The sequence below is a fragment of the Xenopus laevis genome, chromosome 7L (genome assembly GCF_017654675.1).
Source record: "Xenopus laevis strain J_2021 chromosome 7L, Xenopus_laevis_v10.1, whole genome shotgun sequence".
In the NCBI taxonomy this organism is placed as follows: Eukaryota; Metazoa; Chordata; class Amphibia; order Anura; family Pipidae; genus Xenopus; species Xenopus laevis.
In genome coordinates, this window is record NC_054383.1 from 69,913,771 (window position 1) to 69,938,689 (window position 24,919).

A 24,919-nucleotide genomic window follows, 5' to 3' on the forward strand; every position below is an offset into this window, starting at 1 on the left:
TACCACATGCCATTATATTTTAGATGTACCCGCTACTGAAATTAGGGATGCACCGAATCCAGGATTCGATTCGGGATACGGCCAGGATTTGGCCAGGATTCGGCTTTTTTTAGTAGCATTCAGATTCGGCTGAATCCTTCTGCCAGGCCAAACTGAATCCGAATGCTAATTTGAATATCCAAATTAGGGGCAGGGAGGGGAGTAGCGTGACTTTTTGTCACAAAACAAGGTAAAAAAGTAAAAAATGAATATGCAAATTAGGATTCGGATTCGGTTCGGTATTCGACCAAATTTTTTGAGAAGGATTCGGGGGTTCGGCCGAATCCAAAATAGTGAATTCGGTGCATTCCTAACTGAAATATTGAAAGATTGCATAAACACTATCTGAACTTCCAATAATAATACATTTAGGCCTCACAGTCTGATTTTTTTGTGTCTGCGCCTGAGAAACAGGAAGTATGAGATTCTTGCCCGAAACCTGACACATATGTTGCCACCAGACATAAAACAAAAGTACTCATTCCTGGTCAAATATTAATTAAATTATTTGAAGTCCAGTATGCATAGGAATACTATAGTATGGGCCATCTAAAGATCCACTAATGGAAATAGTGCAAATGAATATTCATGGCTGACACTGTGGTTGCTGCAAAATAAGGGTCCTGTATAAATATAACATTTCGTAACCCCCTTACGGTGCTATGACTCTAGAAAACAATATATCTTTTAGAATTACACATTCTGCCAAATCCAAAATGGGTAAATGTGTAGTTCTATTCCTTACCACCAAACTGCAAAGCAACACTAAACATAGTGTTTGTTTTAATTACATTTCTTAATACCGTATTAAAGCTTGCATTTTTCACCATCATGTGCCCCACATAGCCTAATAAACTAACATAGTCCAAATAGAAACACCAGGGAATTTATGCATATAACAGGCCAGTGGTCAGTCCAGGAAATCAGAATATGAAGGACAAGGCCAAGGCAAGAACTTGGGCTAGGTCACATACGGAAGCTCAGTGATCCAACAATTGTGAAAGGGAAGTGGCAGTCTTAAATAACCACTTATTTGGGGAATTACATACAGCTAAGGCTAATGAGTTTGTAGTAGGGATGCACCGAATCCAGGATTCGGTTCAGGATTCAGGCAGGATTCCAACAGGATTCGGATTTGGCCAAATCCTTTTGCCTGGCCGAAACGAATCCAAATCCTAATTTGCATATGCAAATTAGGGGCCGGGAGGGAAACTGCATGACTTTTTGTCACAAAATAAGGAAGTAAAAAATGTTTTCCCCTTCCCACCCCTAATTTGCATATGCAAATTAGGATTCAGATTCAGTTCAATATTCAGCCAAATCTTTCATGAAGGATTCGGGGGTTCGGCCGAATCCAAAATAGTGGATTCGGTGCATCCCTAGTTTGTAGATAAGAGGTAAAGGTGAAGGAAATCTCAAATAATAATAAATAATAATAATTGAGACCAAACAATCTACTGTGGCTCGGTCAGGAGGAGCAATGGCTGGCAAACATGAAGTCCCCATTTCTAGATCGGGCAAGGCCTGACATCTTCTGTCTTTGCTCTACTTTTTCTGAGCTCAACAACCTAAATTGGTTGCCAAAATCTTAGAGGGAAAAAAACATGCGTTATAGGTGCTGATTCTCCTTGAAGACATAAAAGGGAAATAGTTATGTCATATTGTCCCTAATATCTTGTGATAATCACATTCTTACATTCGTTCAGATCATCTCTGAAAAGAGATGATCAATAATACATTGCCTGTATTAGATGGCAGGATAGAGGTTGGTGGACTGAGAGAAAAATACCTGGAAGTTGCAGCCACAGTCTTTCTGATTGGGTTTCACTCACATTTGCTTTCAGTTGTACAACCAGCTTTTCCTGTTTATGCAATCAGCAGATCTGTGCATTCCAAATACCATTTAAATATTCCCTGCAGCATTTACCTCATCTCACCTCTGAAGTTTACTTAAAGGGGCAAAAATATTGATTGCTTGTTTTGGCTTCATGACTATTCTTGGTTGCTCTAAGAATCATTTTAGTAAGGTACATGCTGTTCTTAGTTGCTTTATGTTACAGTTATTTTAGTAAAAGTCATTGTGACCTTTCTCTTTCTTTTTTTCTCAGTTAATTATCTACATCATTTGTTTCATTAGCAAGAAGAAAGTCGAGACCTTAAGCCTTATAATCATTATACATTTTACATTATGACAATCATCAGTGGCCTATAATTATATATGTGGGTGTACTTCCCCTATATATCACATAGGTACCATATGTTCATGGCTTTGCATACTTTCATTGCCATTTGCAAATGTGGTTACCAATTGCCAAGCAGTTTCTCAATATTTTGTGATTGTTCATGTACTTGAGAAAGCATTCAGTTAACCTTGGAAAACTATATTTCTAAAGGATTCAGTGGGTAAATCAGTATCTTTTCTACAAACTGCAAATGTTTGGAAAAATGTGTGGTTTTACAAAATTTCCAGAAATACCATCAGTGCTTACAATTTACAGCCTCTTAGCTCCCACATATCCTCATAAATGAGTACATGTCGTCTTCTGAACTTTGTGAGACCTGTTGTGATACATGTGATGTACAAGTTGTCATGGTTGTTACTTTGGTGCCTACATACAAAACTGTGGTCTATAGGGGTTATCTGTCAAAGACTCAGTTGGCATTTTTCTCGATTTGAAAAAATGCAAACGGTAAAATAAGTATGATTTTGTTTTATAAAAAGAAAAATAAGCGAAAAGTCAGCAGAAAAAATGTACATTTGGTAAAATTTTTCAAGCTGCCACTTCTTTTTACACATTTTTTTAACATCTTTGATTTAACCACGCAGCATTATACTACATGCAATTTCATTTAGTGCAACATGTTGTTGAAGTGATGATTTGTAGAATATTTTATTAATATTTAATTATATAACTACATTACACACCTTCTTGCCATTTACATTGTTACAAATCTTTTATGATCTATAAATCACAATCTCAGCCCATCAACATTACTGGAAGGTCTGTCCACAGTTCTGTGTTATGTTCTCAACCACAGATTTTTGTGCTTACATGCAGGTTTTGGCAGTGAATGCTGGTCTCCAATACCACTTTTAATACAGGGCTGGAATTAGGGGGTAGGCAGAAGAGGCACGCGCCTAGGGCACAGCAGTGGTGGTGGGGTGCTAGCCACATAACTCATATGTAGCTTACCCCTATTAGGGCCCCTTGTCTCTCCAGCAACATGTGTGCACTCGTTCACAGAGGGTGGTGGGCTAGGTTACTCAGGCTCTTTTTATAGAATTTCCTCTATAAATGAGTGCATCTAGGTGTGTAACTATTTTTCTATGTTAATTTAAAGAAGGAAAATGAGGCAAGACATAATGTCAACAAAGGCAGAATGGCATATTTAGTGATTTTGTGTGGTCACAGCAGAAAGCAACTGTGTGTAGCAAAATGTTATAGAGCTGTGTTTGTGTTTGCATCTTTCAGTAGGAGAGATCCAACAGTTTTTAAAGACAGCAGTTAACAGTTTCTTCTACTTTAATATAAACCCCCAAGTAGCCTGAAATTAACCTTATTGATTCAGGCTTTCACTACTTTGCCACCTGTTTTGCAGCAGCATATTTTCTTTTTGCTAAATTCAAATAGCCTAAACGCAAAAAGGGCTTTAACGTTTATGAACTGAAATGGAATTGTAGAAAGTCAAGATTGTTTCACTTAGACCACTAGAGTTGTAAGCTTTAGGGATGTAACTGTATGTACAAAAACAACAAAAAAATCTGCTTAAAACTGTATTCAAGGGGACATATAGGTACAAATATTAATTATTATTGAGTTGCGATTGCAGAAGTTTTGGCAAGACATATCCTCAGAGAGAAAGTATTGAATGAAGGGTGTTTCATATTCAACGAAAGCTGTTCAAATATAGGATGTTGATGTGGACCCTAAATATCGACCCTTTTTACCAGACTGTCCCAGGATCAAGTTGTGTGTTGGCCAAATGAGGCTGAATCAAGCAATTACATATTGATTTGCTGATAAATCTACTTGGCCAATGGCTGCATACAGTATATTACAGTATAATCAAGTGCTATCAAATGAAAGGACTTTATATCTGTCCTGAGTGATCCAGTGCCTGGGTCTTCTTTTAGGTACTTAGTAATAATAAAACAGTACCCTGTACTTGATCCAAACTAGCATAAAAACAATCCTTATTGGAAGCAAAACCAGGATATTAGGTTTATTTAATGTTTACATGATTTTCTAGTAGACATAAGGTATGAAGATGCAAATTACAGAAAGATCCATTATCCGGAAAGCCCCAGGTCCTGCGCATTCTGTATAAAGTTGACATATCAGTTTTGCTTTAGGTGGATGGTTGTTTATTAACAATGTGCAGTGCATTCACTTAGGAAGAACATTCTCCCATGTGTTTAAAGGACCAGTACCGGCAAGAGATGGAAACACTTCATGCTTCAGAAAATTTAATTTTCATGTAGAACATTTATAGGGTGCATACTTGTTATAACACCTTTTTAAATCAAGTAGTCATATACTATGGGGCAAATTTATTTACCTTCGAAGTTGCGCCAGCGTTGGCTTCAACGCACTTTGCCGCACTTCACCAGGCGAAGTTTCACCAGGGCGCCACTTATTCACTAAAATCCGAAGTTGCGCTCAGGGAGGCGAAAGGTAGCGAAGTTGCGCTGGCGTTAATTCCTCAAGCAAAGCGAAGTTACACTAGCGATGCCTAATTTGCATACGGCGCCAAGTTAAAGTACAATGGACGTATATGTAGCAGCAAATACATCGCACCTGGGAAAGCTTCATAAAATAAAATAGAGTTGTTATTTTGCCCTATACATGTGCCCACTGTATAGTTTAGGTGCCATATGTTAGGAAATAGAAGTAAGACGTCAGCGTTTTTTGGGACTTAGAAAAAATGTCAACTTTTTTTGAAGCAAGCCCTATCTACTCTATTGCACTTCGCCTGGTCTGAGGTGGCAAAGGCAAGTCTGGCGCAATAGGTAACGTTCAGTAAAATGCACAAGTTAGTGAATTAGCGTAGTTACATCCCTTCGCCATAGCGCAACTTCGCCTGCCGTAAGGGTGCAAAGTAGCGTTAGAGTAGGTCCACTTCGCTAGCGAATTTACGCCAGTGCCCGTAAGTAAATCGGCGAAGTAACAAAATGACGTCACGCTGGCAAATTTTAGCTAGCTTTAGCCACTTGCCCTTTAGTAAATTTGCCCCTGTTTTGTAGTGTGTTCTTTTTTACTGGATGTGAAATCATGTGAAATCATGTTTTTTGGAAGGGCAAATACTAAGTTTGAACATGTCAGCAGTATGTGAGCTCATAAAGTTGGCTGCTGTTTCTAGTTCTGATTTCTTGCCTGAGAGTTCCACATAGGAGCTGTGTCTTTGCTTGCTTTTTCTTACTGGTTGCTAATCAGAACCTTGGACAGCTCTGCAGCTTTACAGAATCCTTCCTAAAATCTATCAGTCAAAGCTGGAAGTATTGTTAAAATGAACTGCTTTTTGATGGGGTAGTATTGATAAAGAGCATTTGTTTATTTGTATTTGTATAGCGCTGACGCATTTATGCAGCATTTTACAGAAATTACACATCACTATATATATATATATATATATATATATATATATATATATATATATAGCTACCACCGGATTTGCAAAAAAAGATAAATGTTGTAAATAGAAAACAAGGTTTATTTAGCCAACGTTTCGGTCCCGTACAGGAACCTTTCTCAAGGGCCCAGGTTGTTACTATCTTCAAGGTGTGCAGCCTATATATATATATATGTATATATATGGGGATTGTCTGGTTCTGGCAAATCTTTTAGTGGTTTTTTAACTCTGTGTTTCTATATCAGGTGTGGTGAGCATTTCTTGTTTTCCTACTTTGCTATGTGTTTATTTCATTAGTCCTTTTTATAGCGCTGTCTGATCTCTGATGCTATCACTCTTTTTGGTCTCACATATTTCTCCATGACTGCTACCCCAATCATTGTTTTTTTTATTTAACAGTTTTCATTTTGAGACTGCCCCATATTTACTGTTTGGAAAGCGTATGTGTTGAACCCTGATGTTTAATGGCATTTGTGCAATAATATATATGGAAAGATTTAAGGAGGTCATCATGTTTTTTTAATTGATTGATTGTACCTTGTCCAGCTATAGACTATTATGCCATGTGACTTAGCTTTCATGAAGCAGCAGCCTGGTTTCAGTTGCTAGTTCCTTAGAATAGACCTTGTGTGAATGTGACTGTGTGAGGTGAGAAAGATTATGTCACCTTCTGAACAGAAAGCTGGTGCTTGTGAATTTGACACATACATGTAGGCAGCTTGTGCGTATACCTGTGAAACCTACATCCGGACTGGATCACTTACATATAGATTAATATACATGAATAAAGAGAGAGAGAAAAGCTTATCTAATATTTTTTAAATATCCTTATACAGTGTTATATCAGAACATAAATGATGTTGTGTTAAGAAATGCTAAACACACTGTACAGTTACATACATGGTCATAACACATACAAACAGAAATATATTTTCTTTCCCTTGGTCTCTCTCTTTGCTCCTCTCGGTGTCTCTGTGCTAAACACTTTAATAAATTAGCACATACAGATATGTCCTCTTGGAGAAGGATGCTACGGGGTTTGCCTTATCCAATCTCTTGTCAGTTGGGGTCACCTCATTTTCTTTTTTGCTGGCCATTGTTGGTATGTCAGAAATATCCCCTGATAACTCTCCCCAGAGCTAATGATGTCATCATCAGCCAATCAGAAGGCTTAGCAGCAGTGCACGCTCTAGATTCCCAGCTCTGTTCAGGCTTCCAAGGTTTGTTTAACATGTTCACAACCAGAAAGGAGAAGGGAAAAATAGCTGCAGAATGTATTCCTTATTTTGTGCAATACAAATGATGTGTTACAGAGCGTGGCTGTCAAAATGATTTGTGTTAGTAGATAGATTCTCAGATTCTCTATTACTCAAATGGGGAAAAAAAGCAGAAGGAGGCATAATCGTAATCGTTTAATACATTTTATAAGTACGTTACACTTACCCTGGTAAAGACCATAGGAATATGAGAACCTTTGCAAACAAGTAGTTCAGCTAATGATGTAATGCTTTGTCTCAGACAGTATAATTTATGCCTGAAACCTAAAGTTGAATTAGTTGTGCTGCACATGTAGCTCCTTGTGTAGTCACACACTGAGGGGCAGATTTATCAAAATGTGAGATTAAAGCATAGAATTTTCGATTAATTCCTATGGGATTTTTTAAAGTGTATTTATCAATGGGTGAAAGTTAGAGTTCTCCCATAGAAATGAATAGAAAGTGTCTTAGTCTGCACCATTGTAACTACTCTGCCGTTTTACAGGAAAAAAACCAGATGGTACACTTTTACAAATTTCCTTGTAAACTTCAACAGTGCTTTTAAAACGATAGTATAACATTTTTCTATTTAGCACCTACATTCATCTGTGCAAATAAGGAGTACAGGTATAAGAACCCATTATGCAGAAACCTGTTATCCAGAAAGCTGAGATTTACAGATAGGCTGTCTCCCATAGACTCCATTTTATAAATGTTCTCTATTATTATAAAACAGTATTTTGTACTTGATCCAAACTAAGATATAATCAATCCTTATTGGAAGCAAAACTAGCCTATTGGGTTTATTTAATGTTTACATGTTTTTTATAGTATACTTAAGGTATGAAGATCCAAATTACAGAGAGATACATTATTCAGAAAACCCCAGACCCTGAGCATTCTGGATAACAGGTCCCATACCCATAATAGAAATTTCAGAAAACTGGTGCGCAAAGAGAAAATATATACAATGGTTCTTTCACATAAAACTAGTGGGACTCAAGTAGATCATTGTCAAACTATGCTGCCAGTGGTGCATATTCTGCAGTTTGGGAAGTCAATACATTTTGTGCTGCACATCTCATTACTGTGTAGTCACTTGTGATTAACACGCAGATCGAAGGTGCCTGATTACATAATACATATACACTACATGACTAGTTGAAGGTTAATATCTTTTTATGATTTCTTTTTTATATTCATTGTATATGCTAACATCATGAACAGTTTTATGGGGTTATGTAATTCAAGGCACTAACTTTGCCCAGGTGCAGTAACCCAAAGCAACCAATCAGCAGGTAGCATTTACTGGTCACCTGTTTAAACACAAATCTTATTGGTTTCTATAGGTTACTGCACCTGGGTAAATGTAGTGCCTTGTATTACATATGGGGGTTAATGTGTGGTTCCACTGCACTAAAGGACTGTGTATTAAGTATATGGCTAGATAGAACTTGATCCAAACCAGAGAATGAATCTGTAGCTGAAACTTTTACCTACTGATTGCTGGTAACACATTTTCACATCATCTTCTGAAAGAAGGGGTGGGTGCCAGCTTCAGGGTTATGTCTTGGTATTGATATTAGCTTTAAATGTTAATAACATGACTGACCTATCTCCTATTCAAGCTTCTTCTCTTCTCTACTGTTTTTCTGCCAAAATATATCATACTACTTTTTCATGTATCCTTTGCATAGATGATGCCCAAATCTTCAGCTGCAATCATTCTTGTTTTGTTTCACTAGTTTCTTCTAAGCTTTAGTGGTATCCACTACTTAGCTACTTCGGAATTACTGTACATATTGATAGAGATTACAATGCAACTGTTTGTTCTGTGCACTGACTGGTTGAATAACCCAAAGTTGACCTGTGTATTACTGCCCCAATATCCATAAATCTACTGTTCCTTCCTGTCTTCTGCATGCCATTATCATTAGTAATCAAGTGTTAAAAACACCTGTAATTCTTTTGCTTTTTTTAATGATGAGAAATGCTATACCAGGTAGACCTAAAAAATGTAATGTTTTGACTTAATGCTGAGGACAGGATCTTTAGATATGTTTTAAACCATACATACCTGCTAACTCAAAACCATGATACATGTTAGCTATGTGCATTTCTATAGGATTCTGCAGGGTAATGGTTCATGATCAAAAGCAACAAAAACATTCTAATTTGAAAATTGTAATCAAATACAGTACCAGATCTATATATTGCTGTGTTTCAAAACATATGCTTATAGGAAAGGCATTACTTTTATTTTCCTCTGTATAGCAAGAAGATAATCATTTTATTTACTGTTTTTTGTTATAGTAATAAATGTCATAGTGTTAGTGGTTAATGAAGAGCCACTATGACCTGTAGGAGGATCCATTTTTGGGTTCTGACCCACATGGTAAGAATGCTTTTAATGTATGATATGTACAACTGATCATATTTGTGTATGAGTTTTTTGGCATGAAGGGTTTACCATTATAATTCTAGGAGTTAAACAGTTTTGCACTGCTTTTATGTCAAGGTAAGGAGGACCCCAGTATTTTGTTTTCATTTTCAATTTGTTTTAAGTATTTATTTTTTGCTCTAAAAATTGGATTATATGGATTTTAATTTTTGTAGGTGCTGCCGGCTCACGGGAGGAGCCACAGTTCGTCACGGCTCGTGCTGGAGAGAGTGTCATCTTGGGGTGCGATGTAGTACATCCATTGACGATACAGCCCCCTCCCTATGTTGTTGAGTGGTTTAAATTTGGAGTTCCCATTCCCATCTTCATCAAATTTGGTTTCTATCCTCCTCATGTAGACCCAGAATATGTTGGTAAGTACACATCCTAAAATAATTTTTATGCAGTTTCAGAAATAGAAGTTTGCTTCAGTTCAGTTGTGTTTTTTTTATTGTAGTCAGAATAACTCAGCATAAACAAACATGAAAAATGCAAAATAAAATCCCATATTGGCACCAACAGGCATTTGGTTAATTTCTAAGAGCAAAGAAAAATCCCGCTAGGTCATCTGAGGAGGAACAAAAAATTGGCACAATCTGCACTGTTCGCAGTGTCTTCTTTTCTGATTTTCCAGTGTAATTTTGTCTGTAATTTTCGACAGGCCCCGTTGCGGGTCTCAGGGGCATTAAGGGATTCCAATTGCCTACCCCTCATGAATACAGCACTACTTGAAAGTAGGCAGCACTCAGGTCTTAGGACTCCATTTTGGACTACAGCTGCACTTATCACGCTCTCTTCACTAGTGATGCGGAACCTCCCTCCAGAAAGGTGAACACAGAGAGAGGAGGGGCAGCAGCAAAACAACATGGTGGACTGCAGCTTTTTTTTTGCATTCTTCGCTCTACCTTGCGCATAGTAAATAGCCTCCAGTGTGTGGTCAGTGCACAAATGTAGCCCTTTGTTTTTAGTTACTGGCAGGTGTAACACTTCTCCATGCACCTAGCACCTCAATACCTTCACTTGGCCCATTCTGACTAGATTAAAGACAGCTTAAAGCACAACAGCTTTCATTATCTTAAATCTTGCAAGTATGTCTTTGAATACTTCTTAATCTGGACATGGACAGATTTTTCTGTTGATGCTATCCTTTCTCAGATTGAAGTGCAATGTCCGAATGAAACTAGGGTGCAGTTATTATTATTATTATTAACATGTATTTATATAGCACCAACATATTGTGTAGCACTGTAACGTAAATGTGATTATACAACTAAATCACATGAATTATATACATAGAACATATGGAGTTACATACATCACAATCAGTTAAAGACATGTGTAGTTTCACCACACTTTTGACATGCTTTGAAAGATCCTTTTATATGTTACATGTAACACAACTGCTGATTTGCAGTTAAGACCACTCAGACCACTAACTTCTCCCGTTATAAACAATGTTTGTTTCAGAACAAGCCATCATAAAGTTGTCTTCCATTAATACAGTTATCAGATTGTGACGCATTTTGAGTGTTAATAACACTTCATTAGACTATATCCGAAAGGTGCGATCCTTGCATGAAAAAAAGTGATAAGCAGATTAGTTGTCCTTCTCCGCTTTGCTGTTCTCCTGAATAAGATGACTAGGTCTAGTTTTACACTATACTTTGGTTTAATGAACATTTGTCTATACATTTTTTCTGTGTGTGTGTATAATATTTTTAAATGATTTCCTTTTTTTAAGTAATAATAAAACACTTGTACTTGATCCTAACTAAGATCTAATTAATCCTTATTGAAGGCAAAACAATCATATTGAGTTTATTAAATGTTTAAAATGCTTTAATAGTAGTCTTAAAGTATGATCCAAAGCCCATTTATCCGAAAAACCCTGAGCATTCTGCATAACAGGTCCCTTACCTGTTTTGACATTGGAGGATAAATGGTTATGTACCTACACAGCAGATGTCATCTCACAATGTCAGTCTCTATATAGGGGATGTCCACTGCCAGTGGTGAGGCTAGGATAGGGCAATTTAGAAATACAATTTTTTTTTTATAAAAGGATGTTATAAGTTCTAAAAAATCCCCCACCCCCAAATAAAAATAAAATATATTGGCTTAAGTTTCCTCATTGAGTTTGAATGGCAAACCTAATTCCCACTGCTGTTCTTGTGTTAGTAGACAACACCACATGCATTATAGGTTTTGTAGTTCTCATTCATACATGACAGTTATAAAGAAAGGTACTGTGTGAAGCAGTGGCACCAGTAAAAGCCAAATTAAAGTTCTAGCTACAGTTTCAAGCGTCTTGATAATTCAGTTTTTTATACCATGTACCTCAACAGATTTGTGTGTTGTATGTACAAGTGCTTAATGTGTTTTTGTCTGCGTGTATATGTCAATACGTGTATAATATATAATGCCCACTCATGCTGTTTCAGGCCGCGCAGCACTTTACGATAAGGCATCATTACGCATTGAACAAATCCGGTCACAAGATCAGGGCTGGTATGAGTGTAAAGTGCTGATGTTGGAACACCAATATGACACCTTCCATAATGGCAGCTGGGTACACCTTACAGTGAACGGTGAGTTCAAAGATATTTATTATTATTATTATTATTAACATGTATTTATATAGCGCCAACATATTGCGTAGCACTGATAAAATGTAAACATTCTTTTAATAAAAGATAAAATGTAAACATTCTTTTAATAAATGTGTGTATACATACTGATGTCACCAGCTGTTATAACAATTCAAAGATTCACTTTGTACCAGTTTGTACAATATAGATTTCTAACTGCAAAAGTGCACTGTTTATTTCCCTCTGTATTTGGAGTTGAGTGGGGGGTTCAGATTTGAGGTAGCTATTTTTGAATAAAGTGCAGTCCAGATATGCTGCCTATCCATATTTCCACTAACATCCACAAAACTGTTGGCATATAAGATAATGATGTTTATTTCTATGTTTGTATATGTCATCACCTTCTGTAATTTCATTCTGGAACCCCAGAGCTCTCTGCCTCTGGCTGTTGCTCCACACAACCAAGCTCATTCCTGTGTACACCCTTTAAAATATGTATATATATATATTTAACATTCTTGTCTGCACGAAGGAAGCTCATAACTCATTTACAGTTTAAAACCCACAAAATACAAACCAAGCACCCAAAAGGAGAATCCGTTAAATGGGACCTATCACCCTAAGGAATAATTCCAAAGCATGGTTTATGGTGTTGGTTGAACCAAATGAACTTACTTACACTATATACATTATTTAAATCTTGTTTCCATCAGTATTGGAATCCACAGTCATAGAAAACAGGCAGTCACTATTTTGTGAACACTGTTATTAAGGCAAACTATGCATCTTCCCAAAATCTTGAGCCAGAAAGGGGGACCTGATGCCCCTGCCCATGCACAGGCTACACAAACATAGTCATTGAGGACAGAGGGGGGAATGTGAAAGTGGAGTGACATCTAGGAAGTGCTGAATGGAAAGTGAAATCAATTGCTTGCCCCCCCCCATGACTAAGGCATGGAAGAGGGGTAAGTAATATTTGATTGGCAGTTAAGCTTTTTAAATACCTTTATAACAGATATGGGTGCTTATGAAAAATATTGGTCTCATGTTTAATTTAAAAGGGACCTTTATTATACTGATTTTTATATTTCTGGATGACAGGTCACCTTTAAAAGATGTTACTGTACCAGGAAGATAAAGTTGCTATTTTATTTTAATGGATGACACATTTCTCTCCATATTGGGTGCAGTACTACCTCAATTTCACAGCTTGTGCCTCAGTAGCATGTCCTCATCTTTGCCTTCTTCACTTCAGCATGACTCTCCACATATGTTCCTTATCCATCATCAGGAATTTGCCTTTTCTTTCTTTAGTTATAATTTATTGACTTTAGAACATCTCTTCTCGTGATAAACTGCTTTGTGACAATGTGGCTCTATATAGCCCTTTTTAAAATGTTTCAGGCCAGATGTCTGTTGGTTCCAGCTTCAGACAATACTTTGAGAAGAATCTTAAAGCACATACATAACAGAAGATTTACTCAGATAACTGGTTACAGATCACCTGTGTGGTATGCCCGTGTGGCTGATAAGCCCACAGGCTTATTGTCAATCAAAAGATACCTTCAACAACATTAAGCAGGCAGCACTCCAGCCAACTCCAGTGTAGCACTGCCCCTTACTTACACCCCTTGTAGAAAATAAGCTGCTTTCCTTTGCAGACACTCAATGCTAGTTATATTTGCCTTAGGTTATCCATCACAGAAAAAGTACATTTCATAGTTTTGTTGCATGTTGGTGTATGGGCCCGTAGTAGAATTCAGATTCCTTTGCTTACATAGTGTACATTCCTTGTGATGTACTGCCATTGGTAACAATTAATTCATGCATTTTACTGTGTGGTTGCTGGATGTTATCAAGGTGTCTGCTTATTTTAATGTGGAATAATATTTACACGTCTACAGGTTTTTGTTACATGTTTGTTCCTGTGAACTTAACTTTTTACTCAAACCTTATAGTGAACCAGGGCCACAGCCACCATGTAAATAGTATAGGAAGTCTCTGGAGCCATCAATGGGACAAATCTCTATACCACTGAGTATGAAACTTTCTTTCTGTATTAGGGGAACCATTTGTGAAAGAAATTTACAGTATAGTCTGCTGTGGTGCTTACTTAGCAATGCTTGCTCCTTTTCAATAGTAGAAAAAGTAGATAGTAGACTATCAAGATACTAATGCTAATGGAATGTTGAAACATACAGTATGTATAGAAAAAGTGGTTTATGGGTCTTAACATCAACAAGGTTTGCTTAATGCTTTATGTTAAGACTATGGTCCTAAGATATAGAGGACTAAAATAGAGAAGGGAGGAAAAGAAAAGGAGAGATTAAAAGGGTTGAGCAAATAAGAATAGAAGGAAGAATAAAGTAGAAAGATGTATTCATAAAGAGCAATATGGAACGTAGTGTCGTGATCATAGAAAGTGCAACAAAGATCCTGTAGCTAGAGTTTATATGAATTAATTAATTAAATTATTAATTCATTAATTAAAATATGTATATTTGTTGCTTTCCTCCTAGTATTTTGATATTATCTTATGCTTTCTGTTGGCAAACCTATGCTTATGCATCTTACCATGTTTGCGTCTGCTGACCCTTTCCTTACAGATTATGCTTATACATTTCACTTGATTTCATTATCTGTTACCCTTTTGTGGCAATTCCTAGGGAGTCTCTGGACCAGATATACTAAACATTGATTAAGTGCAAGTGTGTCTGTAACCCTTACAGTTGTGTATGAGTATAAAATCATCATTTCATTTTATGTTTTATCTAGGGTCTTGCGCAAAGTAACTAGCAGACTATTGTTCATATTATTGTATTTCATATTAACTGTATGGTCACAGTGCTACACTATGTATCCAAACTCTTTCTTGAGATTTCCAGATGTACTTGAAGGGATAATAGCACACATGCTGATTTTGTGCCCTTTGTGGTAGAACAAGTGTGTCCAAAGTGCAAAAAAAAAATCATCTCTATTGCCCTCTATAGCAGTAGATTAAGAGATTATTACACAAATTTGTGCCTGAGTGTTGCACTGCCATGTATGATTGTTTAGAGTGTGATGGGAAGTGGCCATGAGAATATGCTTTACATGAAAATACTGCAATTATTAACAATGCTTAGTACAATCTGGCAGATGACTTCTTGAACCTAGTTCCCAAGGATTTCTTTCAGTTGGGTTCATTTTATGATTATTTAGTGCCTATGTTTGCATCTATCAGTCCCTTAGACTTATTATTGTATGTGCCTCTCATACTATCACTTTGTTTCTTTCTTTTACCTGCCCCTTCCTTTTTCTGACTATATTGGTTCCTATCACTCTCAGTTTCTGGTGATTTTGTCTCATGTTTCCTGCTGCTCTTTCCCTTTCTAACAACCCTCTGTATCTTGTAGTTGCCACCAGTCTTGGCTTCTTTTTTATTTTAATTTTTAGTTCTCTAGACCCTGAGCAGCCATTCTCTGTCCTCATGTGTCTCTATCTTCCTCTCTTTATACCTCTACCTCTTCAGCACCTCCCACATTCACAGAAACCCCCCCTCAGTACCTAGAGGTGAAGGAGGGAAGCAGTATCACACTAACTTGCACTGCTTTTGGCAATCCCAAACCAACCGTTTCTTGGCTGCGAGAAGGAGAGTTCCTGGGAGGATCCCCAAAATATCAGGTAAGATTGTCTTAAAAGTATTGATGTATTTCCTTTGAGCTTCTATTAGCTGTGTAGTAAAAGGTCCACCAAGAGCTCCTGCTTTCCAAATGTCCTATACTTAATTACACAGAAATGGAAGGTTGGCTGCTTCTAACACTAGCCTAAGCAATAATCACATGCACATACAGTAAAAATATGTGGCAACACTCCTCCTTAGGTGGCATAATCCATTAAGCATAAGTGTTAAACAGAGGTGCCTATCATACTGCCTAGAACAGTGATATCTTTTTGTGTCTATTATTATACTTTTTATATGTAATATACTTTCATATGAAACTGTGAAACATATGTATTTTAACCTTTTAAGTGCCAGCATAATTTCACATTTCATTTGCACTCAGTGCCAGACGTTTTTTTAACTTTTTTTTGTGCTCTCTCATTTTAAGGGGATTTCCTGGGGGTATTTTTAGTTTACCTAGGATAAATACATTGTTATTGTATATTTCCCATTCTGGAACAAGATTTAGAGCTCTAAATACAAAAAAATATTTATAAATTCATATCAGAAAAATGTTTTATTTTAGGCACAAAAATTCAACTGATTTGGAAAACCTCAAGTATCTTGAACATGCCAATACCAGATATGTATAGTTTTATGAAGATACCAAATTTCAAAGCACTACAGTAAAATGTGGTGTACTTTGGATTCCAAAGCCAATGAATCCTGGAACAGTAGGTTTACCCCAGGAAACCATATATTTTTGAAACATACAGATTCTGTTAAATCCGAAATGGGTAACCATGTCTTTCTACTCCTAATTACCAAACATCAAAGTTTTTCTGAACTTAGTGGTTTCTATGAAAATTCAGGAAAAACTTTCATTTTGCAAGTTCATATCTCCCACATAGCATTAGGTACAAACAAACATCCTAAATATGAATGCCAGGGGTCCACTGAACAGTTTAATGCCCATTGTGCATAGGATTACCAAAGTATCTGGCGTTTAGAGACCCCAAAATGAAGTTAGTGCATACAAATTTTCCTGGAAGTCACTACAGCTACTAATCAACCAATACATTTGCTGCATTTTTTGCAAGGTAAAAACGCAAAAAGATATGTTGACCCCCCCCAAAACCATATAGTTTTGGAAAGAATACATTCAGCTTAACCCAAAATGGGTTACCATGTCTTTCTACTCCAAACTACTGAGTTGCAATGCTTTCCCAAATTTGTAGGTTTTGATTAAATACCTGAAAATTGCCTCAAAGCTTCCACTTTCTAGTGTCTTATCTCTCTCATAGCATTATGTACTAAGATACAGCCCAATATGCATAGATTTACCAAACTATATGGCGTAAAGATGCACCCAAATGAAAATCATGCATATGAATTTCATGGCTGACACTGGTTGCTGCAATATGAACACTGGGTGTGTGTATTATGTGCCATAAGACCCCCTAACATTATGGAGACCCTAGAAAACTATATTTTTTCTGAAAGTACACATTCTGGCACATATAAAATGGGTAAATACATCTTTCTAATGCAAACTACCAAACTTTAAAGCTATGTGAATGCACCAGTTTTTATGAAATTTCTGAAAATCGTCACAAAGCTTGCATTTTACCCCATATAAGCTCCACATAGCATAAAACATCCTAAATATGAATGCCAAGGTCTACTGAACACGTTGATGCCCATTATGCACAGATATACCAAACTATGTGGCTCACAGAGATCCCCTAATTGATATATAGCAGGCAAAATTTCCATGGGCAAAATGAAGTAACAAAGAACAGAGTGAAATGCAATGAAATCACAAAAATCCAATAAAACCACAAAAAGCAATGCTTTTTTTTTGCCTAGTGTAATTAGCAGTCAGAATCACAGTTTGAATATTTTAGCTTGGCCAAACAGGTTTTATAGACAGAAACAAGGAAACAACACTGACGCAGAGCTGAAAATGCAATACAATGGCTAAAAATGCACCAAAATTTCAATATAATCACTAAAATAACATACAAAAGGTATTGCTTAGTGAATACACTATTCACAAAGGCAATAAAACAGTTTTGGCTGTTTTACACATTTAGTTAATTATGTTCGTAAAAATGTAGTAGAACTACTGCAAGAATCAGCGTGTTATAACATGATATATTTGCAAGTGTTAATGCACATTATTTTGCAAAGTTTATATCATAGGGACAAATAATATAGTAAATATGGCATGTGTGTTGAAACACACCTTTTGGCACAGATCACAGCTTGTAAGTGATTTTTTATATCCAAAATTTACATTTTCAATTCTTGTAGAGATTTTTGCCAATTCTTTCTTGCTGATCAGTTCTAATTCCAGGATCTTCTTGAGCCATATTGCATGCACAGCATGTTTAGTAACATTTCCCCTAAGATTGTCAATGATGTCTAAGACTAAGGGACTGTGAGGGCCCTTCCAAAACTAAGTAGCAAGCCAGCTATACAGTAAATGGATTTTGGTTACACATGTTGAAAATACTCAGATTGATATTTGGACTATTCAGTTAAGTCACTTGGTGTCGATGAATGTAAGTTTGGTCTTTTACATTTGTCTAGCTGTGTCTTAATTGCCTTGGTTTCTGTTGGCGTCATCAAAATGTCCTTAGTCTAACAATTGCCTGTTTACTTGCACTTTTATAGATATGACAATTCCCTTGTAATGTAGATTAGAAGTTATATTGTACCTGCAACATAGATTCTACATTTCTGCTTTTTATACAAATGAACGGAAATAATATATTGCTAGGCAACTTGCTGTCTGGTAGTGTTAGTGAAAGTTTATACCAGCCTGTTCCGATCTACCCCATATTCTCTAAGCAATGCCAGCCATGAAGCCTACCTGTGCAGCCAGGTGTGCAGTTTTTTAGGAACTCGACCCTGGCAGATCAGAGTGGAACTAACCTTAATTCATTTGTGTATGACTTTTGTAGAGTAGTGCTATTCTGTGCATATTTATGTATGAATATAAAGAAATAAGCTGAAGTCATCTGATTTTTTTTAAGAAACTGCATATACAATTCCTTTGACGAGTCGTAGGTCCTGTATCTTGTTCTGATGTTGGAATGACTGCTTTAGTGTTTACTAAAGAGGGCCTGGCAATTGAGTTGTAAATCAAATGACCTGGCTTTGTTTTTTCTGCTGTAGTTGAACGATGGAAGTTTGACCATTTCATCCATTGGACGTGAAGACAGGGGATCATACATGTGCCGAGCTACCAGCATTCAGGGAGAAGCAGTTCACAGCACACGGTTACTTGTACAAGGTATTTAATCTGTTCCTTTCCCTGCCCTCACCTGTTTCATATGAACTCGGATGTTCTTTCCCTTTCTGTACACAAAGCAGCTCTGAGTTCCCAATTGCTCTGCCCTCTCTGACTGGCCTCCAGATGACAACAGAAGCAATATTTGGAAGCTGAGGTAATGTTTGTTTTTTTCCCCAGGGCCACCCTTCATTGTTTCCCCTCCCGAGAACATTACGGTTAACATTTCCCAAGATGCTCTGTTCACATGCCAGGCTGAAGCGTATCCAGGGAACCTTACCTACACCTGGTACTGGCAGGAAGAGAATGTTTTCTTCAAGAAGTAAGTATAGGAAGGCAGTTTATTTTCCACACTTTAATTTCACATTTTTACTGTATTTTCTAATCTATTTTCCTCCAGTCAAAATTTACTTAAAATTTCCATAAAACCATAAAACTTTTAGCATTTTTTTATTAAGGAGAGATAACCCAAATTTACTGGGGAGTGCCGATCTGCTATGCATCCTGAAGTGAATAGACTTACTAACCTGATTCATATGGTCGCTAAAAAACACCAGCCCAGGTCATATGACTAGGAGCATCACACCACCATGTTATTATTCATATATTAAAATCTAAAATTTTGATATACTGTGCATGCAAGTTGTCCAGGACCCCAGAAGGCATCTCTGGCATCATGCACCATTAACATTTTGTAGTCCTTGTGTAATTTAAAGGAGAATCAAAGCTTAACAAAGTAGTAATGTTGAACATTGTGGTTTGGGATCCTCTACCAGTCCAAGGCAACAACAGCCTTTTAGCAGTGAAGATCTGTGCCTCTGAAGATGCACCAGTAGTAACCCATCTTTTCTGCTGATTCATAGCATATGCTCTTTGCTGCTGTACCACAATATACTATATATATTTAGACTATGTAGGTCAAGATACAAGGCAGATTAATAATGTAATCTGTAATGTAAAAATTTGTATCAGAGTTAATCAGCTATTATGACATGTAAACCTCTTTACTGGCTTGATGATTTACAACAACCCTTAAGCTTTGCTTCTTAACAGCTGTCCAAATCTCACTGATTATGTGAGTGTCACTGGTGCTCACGAACTGACGCTCAAAGCAAAATCCAAGATGGTGACTCCCTGTGCACAACTTTTAAGACCTGAATCAATACTGTCATTACTGTTATAGAGAATCTTAAACTTCAGGCTCGTGCAGTACATTTAGGGGCACATTTACTTAGCTCGAGTGAAGGATTAGAAGGAAAAAAACTTCCAATTTCGAATGTTTTTTTTTTTGGCTATTTTGACCATCGAATTGGCTACTTCGACCTTAAACTACGACTTTGAATCGAACGATTCAAACTAAAAATATTCGACCATTCGATAGTCGAAGTACTGTCTCTTTAAAAAAAACTTCGACCACCTACTTCGCCACCTAAAACCTACCGAGGTACAATGTTAGCCTATGGGGAAGGTCCCCATAGGCTTTCCTAGCTTTTTTTGATCGAAGGAAAATCGTTCGATCAATGGATTAAAATCCTTCGAATCTTTCGTTTTCCTACGATTGTTCGAACGAATGAATTTTGGTAAATCCTTCGACTTCGATATTCGAAGTCAAAGGATTTTACTTTGACGCCCGAATATCGAGGGTTAATCAACCCTCGATATTCGACCAATAGTAAATGTGACCCTTAGTATATAAAATATAGCATTTCTGCCCATATTTGTTTTCAGGACTTGCTTTTCCTTTAAATACACATAAAAGCACTATTAAGTTCACCTTTATAGTTATCACCAGCCCGAATACCTACAATTACAATCAGGTGCAAAAGATGAGGTGTAAATAAGTAGAACACTATGGGGTAAATTTACTAAAGGGCGAAGTGACTAACGCTGGCGAAGATTTGCCGATTTACTAACGGGCGCAGGAGTGCCTTCGCTAGTGAAGGAGATAGACGCTAGCAGTGATTCGCACTCTATTGCCAGGCGAATTTTCGCTCTGTCAAATGGACGTTACTCTGCAAATTCACTAAGATGCGTATTTTACTGAACGTTGCCTCTTTCAGCAGACTTGCCTTCACCAGCTCAGACCAGGCGAAGTGCACTGGAGTGCATAGATCTTCCTCTTTCTTCTGTTACTTACATCATATTTTTTAGTGGAAAAGGTTTCTAAGTCCAAAAAACTGCTCTTGAATTTTCCTTTTTTCAGAGTGTTAGCCTGCAAAAGTCCTTAACTTTTTTTTTTTGGATAACCGGGTTCCCTCATACATTTTCTAACATATGGAACATTAACTATACAGTGGGCTTATGTGTAGGGCTATATAACAACTCTATTTTCTTTATTAAGCTTCACTGGACTTGTGTAATGTAATGTATTTGCTGCAACATAAACATCCATTCAACTTTAAATTTCCCGCCCTATTCAAATTAGCCTTAACGAAGGCTAGGCAGAATTGAATGCTAGCGCATCTTCGCTTTGATTTGCTCACATTGCTCACATGTAACGCTAGCAAAATTTCGCCAGCGTTCGGCGCCCTGGATGCAACTTTGCATTTTAGTAAATTAGAGTCGCCTGAGCTAATTTTCGCATGGTGAAGTGTTGAGATTACTGTGAAACCATCGCTGGGGAATTTTTGCCGCTTCGTAAATTTACCCCTATGATGGGATCGTGGAGGAACTTGTCTTTTTTAAACTTCATTTAGTTTGCTTTTTGTTGTTGGAATGTGTGCTATCACTGTGTCTAGACTGAAAGGGCGTAAGCCCTTTAGAAAAGTGATTTTAAATGCTTATGGTATGGGAGGGGAACTAGAAAACTTACCAATCAGTTGGACATTTAGCTGTCATCTAGAAACAACATCAGGGTAAGTCCAAAGTTTGTCTATGAACACCTAGGCAAAGACCAGGACTTCTGCAACAACCAGTAAACCCCCGATTCTCTAAAGAATCGTTAATGAAAGAATGGTAACAACAGTGAGGCAGCAAAATGCGATGGGTGCTGATTCACTCGGCATCCCCAGGCAGCAACTGGCGACGCTAATTTGTGGGGATGTAGAGTGAATCTGTGCCTATTGCTTGTTATTACCTATCTGCTATTAGAATTCTTAAATTTTGAGTTTATTGGTAGTAAAGTGTTACTGAAAAATTTCTTTATAAACAACATTTTTTGTGAAAATGTTCTCCTGTCCTTGAATGAGTTCTCCCTGGTGAGCTGTACTTAAAATCTTGACTTTAACATCAGATGAACGCTGCACTCTTGAAAATGCAACATAAAGTTGACCATGACCAAACACAGGCTCAGATAGGTAAATGCCGACTTTATCCAATGTTTGTCCTTGTGATTTGTTGATTGTCATGGCAAATGCAGCCTTAATGGGGAATTGTCGTCGTTTAAGTTTAAAAGGTAATTCCTGGTCAGAACTGGTAAGGTCAATTCTGGGAATCAAAACAGTATCACCGCTATGGGATCCTGTAAGCACTTCTGCCTTGATAACATTTTGTCTCATGCTCTTCACAACCAACCGTGTACCGTTACATAAACCTTGCTTAGTGTTAGGGTAGGGGCACACGGCGCGATTTCGCCGCGATTCTGCGCTGGGCGAGTTGTCGCTGCGTTTTTTAAGCCGAAATAGCTTTGCTAACTTTGGCGCTGGCGTCAATGCAAATCGCGGCGAAATCGCTGCGCTAATTCACACGCGGCGATTCTTTTTCTACTGTCGCCCGGAAACGCTCAGCGAGGCAACTTCGGACGACAATAGAAAACGAATCGCCGCGTGTGAATTAGCGCAGCGATTTTGCCGCGATTTGCATTGATGCCAGCGCCAAAGTTAGCAAAGCTATTTCGGCTTAAAAAACGCAGCGACAACTCGCTTAGCGCAGAATCGCGGCGAAATCGCGCCGTGTGCCCCTACCCTTAAGGTTTCTTAACAGCATGACTATTGTTCCTACTTTGAGTATAAGATTGTGTTGTGGTAATCCAGCATTGTTGATAGTGTTTAAATATTCTAATGGGAAGTTAAGTTTCTCACTTTCGTCTTCAGAATCAATACAGTCAGTACTCAGAAAGACACAGCTTTGTCCAGGAAGTAATGCAATCACTTGGTTGTTTATCATGTCAACATCAATATTTTTTGGAGATAATATAGCCCGTTTTGCTAAAAATGGCCACCCACGCAGGTACGCAACCGGTTCCCCTCCTAGAGTGACGCTAGCGCCGCCATTAGACAAACTTGCAAAGGAGTAGCAAGATGGCCGACGCTTATACAGACTTTAGTGGGCGGATGACAAACTCGCAGAGGAGTAGCAAGATGGCCGACGCTTATACAGACTTTAGTGGGCGGATTTGGCAGTGGGCGGATGACAAAGTCGCAGAGGAGTAGCAAGATGGCCGACGCTTATACAGACTTTCGTGCAGGTACGCAACCGGTTCCCCTCCTAGAGTGACGCTAGCGCCGCCATTAGACAAACTTGCAAAGGAGTAGCAAGATGGCCGATGCTTATACAGACTTTAGTGGGCGGATGACAAACGCGCAGAGGAGTAGCAAGATGGCCGACGCTTATACAGACTTTAGTGGGCGGATTTGGCAGTGGGCGGATGACAAAGTCGCAGAGGAGTAGCAAGATGGCCGACGCTTATACAGACTTTCGTGCAGGTACGCAACCGGTTCCCCTAGTGTGACGGTGAGCGCATCTGCCTCCCTAGATCCTAACCTTCCAGCGGTCGCCGCCTGAGTGAGCAGGAAAGAAGAGGCGGCGGGAGGCAGAAGGAGACGGTGAGCGCATCTGCCTCCCTAGATCCTAACCTTCCAGCGCATCTGCCTCCCCGATCCTAACCTGTTCTGATCCTAACCTTCCAGCACATCTGCTAATCGAAGGCCGCATCTATGTCTTTCGGCTGAAGTTGCGCGCGCATCTCATAGATCCTAACCGAAGTTGCGTGCGCATCTGCCTCCCCTCCACTCGGGACATAGATAGGCCTTCGGTTAGTATATAGGATGTTCTTTGGACAGATAAAGCAGATAATGCCAGAAAACAGTATTAAACTAGAAGAACTTGATAACAGATGCTATGGTTTAGGTAGCTTTGCTGTATAAGAACCTGGGCAGCTCACTCTCAAAGAATGTGAAATTTTGAAACATGCTTTGCAAGAAACCCCTCAAACACCGCACAGCTGTCAGTGACTGGTAGAAAAGTCTATTTGAGGCTATTTATGCCAAAAATAGTTAAATAAATGTTTACAAAGTCACTTTTTCCTTATTATAATCTAAATGCAAACTGGGACTGTATACAATAGGTTTCAATTTCCAATAGAATTTGTGTGGTATTATTTTTGTGTCATTTATTAAGCTTAAAGGGGAACTTCGGGCTTCCAAATCAAAATTTGATGAGGCCCACATATCACAAAAACCCCTAATATACCCATTACAGTTACCTTTTTCTTCAAAAAGTATGGATAAATGCAATTTTCTATGCTTAAATCCTGCTGACTAAACAATGATGTTACTGTCATTGTACTAAGTACCCTGGTCACAGCTCAATCTTCTGCCTATAGCAGCTGCCTTTGGCCTCGGGAGGAGCCCTCAGCTACTCAGATACCGCCAGGTCTTAACTTGAAAGGAGCAAAGCAGATTTTCTGAACGAGCAAAGGGGCCTGTGCGTTTCCAAGATTTTGGACGGAAGGCAACAGTTCAGGGAGTAGATGAAAAGCGTAGTCAGGCAGCCTGGGGTCGTTACAGGCAGAGTTCAAGCAAGGTCAATCAGGCCTGGGTTGGTACAGGCAGCGTTCAAAGAATAGTAAGGCAGGCAAGGGTCAATATCTGTAGAGTTGAGAATAGTCAGGCAGGCAAGGGTCAGGATTGGCAGAGTTATGAATAGTCAGGCAGGTAAGGATCAAAACCGGAATCAAAACAGAATCACCCCCAAGACAGAATCACAGCCAGATACTAACGAATTAGACCTAATAACGGGCAATGAGTTTGGGCTCAAAGCCCCTTTAAGTATTAAAATTTTGCGCTACCGGCATGATGACATCAC

General features: G+C 38.1%; 1 protein-coding gene across 10 annotated transcripts in view; it reads left to right on the forward strand.

Annotated features, from left to right (window-relative positions):
• igsf9b.L (immunoglobulin superfamily member 9B L homeolog) overlaps positions 1 to 24,919 on the forward strand; it is an 84,249-nt gene that overhangs the window by 4,862 nt on the left and 54,468 nt on the right. For all 10 annotated transcript variants that reach the window (XR_005962512.1, XR_005962511.1, XM_041569166.1 and 7 more), the window contains exons 2-6: positions 9,543 to 9,740; positions 11,808 to 11,954; positions 15,466 to 15,617; positions 18,781 to 18,898; positions 19,076 to 19,217. Coding sequence is in view for 8 of the 10 variants with exons in the window: in XM_041569166.1 (XP_041425100.1) it covers positions 9,543 to 9,740; positions 11,808 to 11,954; positions 15,466 to 15,617; positions 18,781 to 18,898; positions 19,076 to 19,217 (757 nt within the window). In the remaining 2 variants the exon portion in view is untranslated. The remainder of the gene's footprint in view (positions 1 to 9,542; positions 9,741 to 11,807; positions 11,955 to 15,465; positions 15,618 to 18,780; positions 18,899 to 19,075; positions 19,218 to 24,919) is intronic.